Raw genomic sequence first — 7996 nt, 5'->3', positions numbered from 1 at the left:
GGTGAGCACACGCGCCCTATAGCAAAAACTTCTCAAAAAAAAAAAAAAGACCTGTAGAAACACCTTTGAAACCTGATTTTTGTCTCCATATCATAGGAAAACAACTGGTAGCACTGTAGAAGTGAGATACTTAGGCAAGTGTATATAAAAATAAACCTAATATAAGCCACAAACATTCAGGTAAGACAAATAAGAACCCAAACTAAGACAAAAACATTGGTAATTTAAAAAGAGGAGACTATGATTTACTAACAGAATTAACTGGAAATGTTGATATATAAGGTTGTTGGGAAAGTCATGATATATTTTTCTATTTTTTTCTAAGCAAAAATGTGTCATGACTTTTTCAACAACTCAATAAAAGAGAATTTACCTGGCTTTCTACCCAAAGGAAGGAACACACTCAGTTGGAAAAACACATGCACATCCATATTTATTGCAGCATTATTCACAAATGATAAGACATGGAATCAATTCAGACATTCAAGAACAGAACAATAGATTGAAAAAGCTTGACACATACACACTATGGAAAACTACTCAGCCATGAAAAACAGTGAAACCCTGGAATTTGACATAATGTGGACAAATTTATTGTTAAGTGAAATAAGCCAGACTATGAAAGCAAGACTATGAAAGAGAGGCACTGTATGTCCCCACTCAATATATACCAAATGCCTGCCCTCTATGGCAGAAACTGAAAGACTGAATGGCATAAAAGCATGGAAAGCAACTATGGATACCAGAGACATAGTTGGAGGAGGGCAAAAAATGGGGAAGGAACAGAGGAAATCAAAAGAGAGAAAATTCAGCAACCAAAAAAAAAGGGAAAATTATCTGCTGATGACAATGTGTATGGTAGTTTCTTTGACTAGACAAATACATAGGGTGTTCATGATGGGAAAATTCATTTTCAATGTTGTCAAGATATACAGTGACTTAATGTTATAAATAAGAGAAAAAAGTATTTTTTTTAAAAAAGGGGGTAGTTTCTAATTTTACATTGAAAAAGACAGTGGTACCATTATTTTAACTAACTTAATACAGGATGATGAATAATTATTGGAGTTTTCAAATAAGAATTTGCTGTTGGTTTTAATACTAATATATAATAAAGCTAAATAAATACAAACTCCTATATTTTCATCCTCGTTTCTCTGATTCTAGACTTTCAGATATTTGGTTATCTGAGACAAAAATGAATTTGGTAAATAGGCAAAAAATATCTCTCTAGAAAACCCTACACAATGATGAATGAATTATACATCTAATTATACATTTTCGCATTTCTCTGTATTTTCCCTTGTTATCTTTTAATTTTAGAGTAGTTTTTAAAAAGTGTTGACGTGGTGTTTGCTATACTTTGAAATTTTGAATAAAGATATATTTCATGGGCATTAACATTAATTGAACAACATCCCTCTCCTTGAAGCACATTAAAGCAGCAAAAATTAGCAAAATTTTCCCTCTCAGGAAACAAGATCAGAACTACTAGGATCAGTTGAATCTCACTCAGTGAAATCTCTCTGCATTACCAAATTTGGAGGTTTATTTTAACACATCATTTCTATAAAAACAGCCATTATTTATAAACCAATAAAGCAACACACACACACACACACACACACACACACATGTCTGAACTGTGAATCGCTGATCTAAAAACTGGTTCTAACTCAGTCAAATAAGGTTAGAGGAAGGGAAGAGAGAACAAGACAAGGGAGAGGACAAAGACAGAGAAAAGATCGAAATGTAAGGAGGATATAAAGAAAGGAGAAAAAGATGAAGAGGAGGAAGAAGAGAAGGAAGAGAAGAAACAATCAGAGTAACATTTCTTTGAACGTTTGCAAATATAATTCTACAGCACTGTAATTAAGTAACAGGCTCACATATAAAAGCTTGCCATTCTAAAATACTGTTGATAAAAACTATTTTTAACTTTTGCCTTTGAAAAAATATTTGTATTAATAATATAATTATTAAAACACTAATATTGTTGTAGTAGATGTACACAAGGTTATAAAAAGACACTGCATGATTTCTATATAATACATACAAACATATTGAGTCATAAGAAAAGTTGTAACACATTCTCGCATAGAAAAATATATCATGTCTTTCCCAAGAACCCAATATATAGTTAATTATATATTATTTATTCAAGATATAAATTATATACAATACATAACAAAATTTTAGGATTAATGAATATATAAAACAATGTATCAGCTGCTAGCATTCTAAGCAATTGTATTTTTCATTAAACCTGTGCAAAAACATTTTCTCAAAAAGCATACAATTTTTTTTTTTTTTTTGGAGAGGCTTTTGCTATATAGGTGCTTGTGTTAGCCAGAAAGACAGAGAGAGATAGAAAGACAGAAAGCAAGAAATCACCCCACAGGGGGTATGGCCACTCCACAATCCCTTATCCTTCTCTTGGAATTTTGGGCATGCGTGCACATGTGCCTGGCCTGAGTTTAGGCCACCAAGTCCGGGACTCGAACTGTGGTTGACTCTGTGGTAGACTACATGGGAGTCCAGTGACATAGTCATTACGCCAACTGCTGGTCCCATAAAATCTCTTTTAATGTGCATGAATAATGCTCTAATTCTCCATGTACAACACCAAAAATTAACCTAGTTTTACAGTTTATGTTACTATGCCAGAATGAAAACAAAAGGCTAGTAAGTGCTGGAGTTTTAAATGGGTACCACATAGGAATAACCTAAATAATTTAACCTTATTGCCTGATTTCCTTTCTTTTAACTGCCACGTGGGAAAGGTTCTTAACATCCTGGCCTATCAAAGATGTGCTGACCAGAAACTCATTTTATGATAGTAATACCCCATATATCTTACCATGTATCTCATTCTACTGGGATATTTACTATTCCATGTAAGTTAGCTGTCAAGACAAATGTAGCATACAACTTGAAGAACCAAAGAGTTTTTTGTTGTTGTTAAAGTCATATTTTCTATATATATCTGACATATTTATTGATTGTATATAAAATCTTATACTCTCTTAAGCATGAGGGGCTACAAAGATACATCCAATGAAGATCTTAGTCTCATTAGTCTAAATAATGCACACATATAAGTAATAGAGATTTAATAAAAATAGCTGCCTAAGAAATATTAAAATAAAATGTTCTAAGAAATATTATATCTGGAAACAAGTTAAATCAGAGAGGAATTCCATGAGAAATGGCATTATTTAAAATTAAATATAACAGTGGAGAAGGATTTTAAAACCTAGAGCTGTGGCAACAGATCAAGTAAATGGAGTTTCCTGTCAGACATGAAACAATGGAAAAGGAAATGATAAAAACGTGAAACAAAACATCCAAATCATGAGGGACCAGGATAAAATTTTTTATTTAATTTGTTTTTAGTAAGAAGCAAATGACTGGTTTGAGCAGTAGAATAATACGATCAGGAAGATAAATCAGGTATTACTATGTAGAAGTAGAAAAGGAAGAGACCAATGATCTAAAATGAAGAGAATCCAATATGAAGAATTTAAACAGCAGGTAAAAAAAAATTTAAAGGAAGAGATATATGCAGAAATACAACATCCAAAATTTGAAAACCAAATTGATAGAATGGTCCAAAAAGGAGTCAAGAACAAAGTTGACACAAGTCCCAATTACTACGAAGATAACAGGCCTGGAATCTAAACAGAGGGTGTAAGAACATGAGTATATGGGACAGGAGATAGTAATTCAGTGTTCTACAGTCTGAGTTCCACGGACCAGAAAAATATCCAGATGGCAGCAACTCATAGGTGGCATAAGAATACATAAAAAGCTCTCTGAAGATTAGAGAAGGCTACTATGAAATCAGAATGAAATTGAAGCTCTATACACAAAAAAGTGACTTGTCTGTTTAGTTCGCTGTCATATCCGCAGTGTCTACAATGGTGTCTGGTACTCATTAAATACAAAATTGACATTTATTAAAAGAATGCCATAGAACAGGATGAGAGAGTGTGAGAGAGACACATCACAAGAGGTCAAAAGACTGACCTTACAGAAACAAAAAAAGAACAAAAGTTAAAAAAAAACACTGACAAGAATAAAAGTATTAAGAGTCATAGGAAAATCAGTGAAAGAGAATATTACAGAAGTCATCACAGGTGAACTTCAAGACAGAAAGAATGATAAACTGTCATTCTAAACAGAAATATTTACTTTTACCTACCTTGCGTGGTTGAAAATCATATTTTACACAGTGCTGAAAACCCTTTCCTTTGGACTTCAGTGATGTGACTATTAAACAGTTGCCAACAAAATGAGCAGAGTAACCAACTCCTTTGCTAGTACGAAAACTGTAAAGAAAACAAAATAGTTAATGTCCTCAGATAGAAAGAACTATACATTTAATAAGTACTGGACATTATAAAAATTAATGTTCCTGATGAGTAGAAGGGATTTAACATGTACCAAGAAAAACTAAAGCATAAAAAGCCTCATAAAAATTAAAACATGTAGGATTTAAACCATGAAACAGAAGACTATAAAGCTTTTAATATCTCAATTTAAAATACAACAAATACATAAAGAAAAATGAAAGGTCCACAAACGCCTACAACATTGACTTTTAAGGACCATCTGAAATCACCAAATACAGAACTCATTTACATACAGTTTCTGTTTTCAGAAACAACTGACTCTCTAATTCTGCTATACCTTTGAAAACAGCTTCCAAATTTAAAGAAAACAAATGGTCAGAACCAAGTTTGATAAATAATGTGTTTGGCCAAGCAAAGGAGTATATTTTTAGTTAAAAAAAAAAAGAAAGAAGAAAGAAGATAGGACTATAAAATAAAGTTGTTTTATTCTAGAGGAACACTCCTCCTAGCTGTGAATTTAATTACAATGTTGAAAACATTCTAATGTTTTGAAAAATAAACATTATCACTGAAATAAATTTACAATTTCCTAAAATGATCATCTGAAGTTCAGCTGCTTTATTTAATATTCCCTCTTGTTACTATTTATATATCTCGATACTACAGATAGTATTTTGGAATAGAATTTACAAGGTAGTAGTAGCTTCTATTTTTTTAACTTACATTTCTGAGCCAGTCACCATACAAAGCACTTTAAATAGCATTCCCTTATTAAATCCTATGTAATAGAACTATTTTTCTCTATTGCCAAAAAGAATGTACTCACCAGAAAGAGAGGAAAAACACTCTTACTATAGGGCATGATCACATTGCAATCTTCCTCTATTGAGAGAATCCTATCCCATCAGGATTTGGGGCATGCAGGCACATGTACCCTGGTTGTTTCTCAAGAAACCAGGGCTGTGATTCAAACCACAGTTGGCCACATGGGATCCAGCATCCTGTATACAGTGCTTAACCATTGCACTACTGGAATGGCCTGAGATAGGTACTATTAATTTCTATCCTTATTTTATAGTTGAAGACACCAATGTACAGGTTGAATAGTAACTGGTAAAGACAGACTTCAACTCAAGTAGCCTTAATTCAGAGCACAAGAGCATTACAAGTAACAAATGAATTAGAACAAATGATCCCTTGAGAACCAGCAGTTATTGTAATGACTATGTCACTGGACTCCCATGTAGTCGACCATGGTTCACGTCCCGGAACCCGGTGGCTTAAAACTCACACCGGGCACATGTGCATGCGTGCCCAAGATCCCGAGAGGAGAATGGAGGAGAAGGGATTGCGGCATGACCATCCCCTCTGGGGGGTGATTTCTCACTTTCTGTCTCTATGTCTCTCTCTGTCTGGCGAGCACACGTGCCCTATAACAAAAATCTCTCCAAAAAAAAAAAAGATCCCCAACTTAAGTTTAAGACTATGTTTTTTTTGTTGACCTTATAGATGGGTTTATCTAGACATAATCCCATCACAAGTCAAGGAGTATCTAGACTCAACACTACTTTGACTTTACAATGAGTTTATAGGGGTTTTAAATGCATTTTCCACTTGTACTTTTGTCTTACAATGAACTTAAGAGGAAATTATCCTTTTTTTTAAGTCGAGAAATATCTATATATGTAACCATTTTCAAGGCCTAGCATATAGTAAGGTAATCAATGAATTTTCGATATTCTTATTTATAAGTATGCCTTACTAAACATTATTTGTAAACTAAAATTACCAAGTTTTCAGTCCTTACAGATCAGCCCATCAACACATTCTGCTAGTTGTCTCCATATGATTAATCTTACCTGATTATAATTTCTTACATGGCTATTAACATCTTTTAAATCGTTCATCAATTATGCATTCAAAAAGCAAAATAAGAGAAAAATCAAAGTGAATAAAATCTGGGAGGTTTTTTTTCTTTCCTCCTCTCCTTGATCAGGGGCCAGCAATCTTTATTAAAAAACTCTACATTGAAACAGATTGAACAGAAAAGGTCTGTTAGCTTTGACTTTTAAACCGTAAGTGGGAAAATATTAATTAAGTATAAATTGGTCTGTGTCTTTTATAGTTTTAACATATATGTTCTATTTTTTCAGACTATGTTATATATTTGCAGAATTGAAGCAGTGAAAGAAAAAAGTCCTAAAATTAAACATTTTTACTTACCAATAAAGATAAGGTTTATCCTTATCAACATTAATATTATTTAATGGATCCATTCGAAACCAAGTGTTTAGGGTGAAGCCATTCTGATAAGGCCACTTTGCAATAGGAGGCAATGCAATTGCCTATAAGAAAATGATAAAAGACAAAAGTATCAGTTAAGGGAAATGTTATAGTAACTGGAGTCAAATAAGGAATAAGGTTTTTATGGAAAGAGGGTGGGAAAGAACAGAGGGTCAGACATAGGGGTAAATATATGTAAATATATATATATATGTGTGTGTGTGTGTGTGTGTGAGAAACTAGAAATAGAAAATTATTGATGATAACATATATGATTAAGCCACTATGCAGTATATTCTGGATGGGAAACTACTATTTTGTATACTGTGATGATGATTAGGGGATCAATGTAAACTGATTAATTAAAAAGTTTCAGGAGAATAAATAAATAATAAAATTATTCTATTTGAACAGAATTAAGGTATAAATATCACAAAATCAAGAACAAACATAAAAAATATAAACTACGATATGATAAAAATAATTTACCTATATTATTTGTTGACTATAGAAACATTATGTTTTCAGATAGTCGGTGAATTAAGTTTCATCTCTAGGATACATAGTGGGTTTCAGACTAAACTCCAAAAAGTCCCTCTCTAGCTTCACCAATAAAATCCCTTATATACATGCCTCAGAATTTTCAGTTTTCTATAGGTTATGCTAGGTTTTAAGTAATAACTTATTTGAATAAAGGAGACTGGACCTTTAAAGCCAAAAACAACTGTGTTAGAGAATGTTAATAGAATCTATATTGATACACATACTGAGACTCTATTGTGTTTTTTAAGTACTTTTTTTTTAAATATAATTTCTGGTTGACATATAACTGATATATATGGGGGGGGCTACAATATGGCCTTTTTATTTTTAAAGGGAAATTTTTGCTATAGGGCACATGCAATCAACAAAGAGACAGAGAGAGAGAGACAGGAAGAAATCACGCATCCCAGCGGGGCATGGCCATGTCGCAATCCCTTCTCTTCTACTCTCCTCCCAGGATCTTGGGCATGCACAAGCTCCCAGTGTGAGTTTCAAGCCCCTGAGTCTGGGACTCAAACCGAGGTTGGTCATATGGGAGGCTAGCAACCATTATACCATCTGCTAGTCCCCAGTATGGCTTTTTAAGGCATGCATATACAGTATATAATAATCTAATCATGGATATAAACATATCTATTTTCTTCAACTTTGAATACTACATTATGTTATACATGTTTGTTAACCGTACTACTAGTTTTGGGACCAGCAGATGGTGTAATGGTTGTATCGCTGGGCTACCATGTTTGAGGCACAGATCCAGAAGCTTAAAATTCTTATCAGGCACATGTGCATGCATACCAAAATCCTGAGAGGAG

The 7996-nt window shown here is 33.2% G+C and overlaps 1 protein-coding gene across 1 annotated transcript in view; it reads right to left on the bottom strand.

The window, feature by feature from the left end:
* LOC106735969 (neurobeachin-like) overlaps positions 1–7996 on the bottom strand; it is a 176659-nt gene that overhangs the window by 78360 nt on the left and 90303 nt on the right. Inside the window, 2 exon segments of the mRNA XM_014591546.1 lie at positions 4205–4331; positions 6579–6700. Coding sequence (XP_014447032.1) covers positions 4205–4331; positions 6579–6700 — 249 coding nt within the window.

Source organism: Tupaia chinensis, unplaced genomic scaffold (assembly GCF_000334495.1).
Source record: "Tupaia chinensis unplaced genomic scaffold, TupChi_1.0 Scaffold000597_1, whole genome shotgun sequence".
NCBI lineage: Eukaryota > Metazoa > Chordata > Mammalia > Scandentia > Tupaiidae > Tupaia > Tupaia belangeri.
Note: the sequence above shows the minus strand (reverse complement) of the source record. Positions and strands in the feature narration are given on the sequence as shown.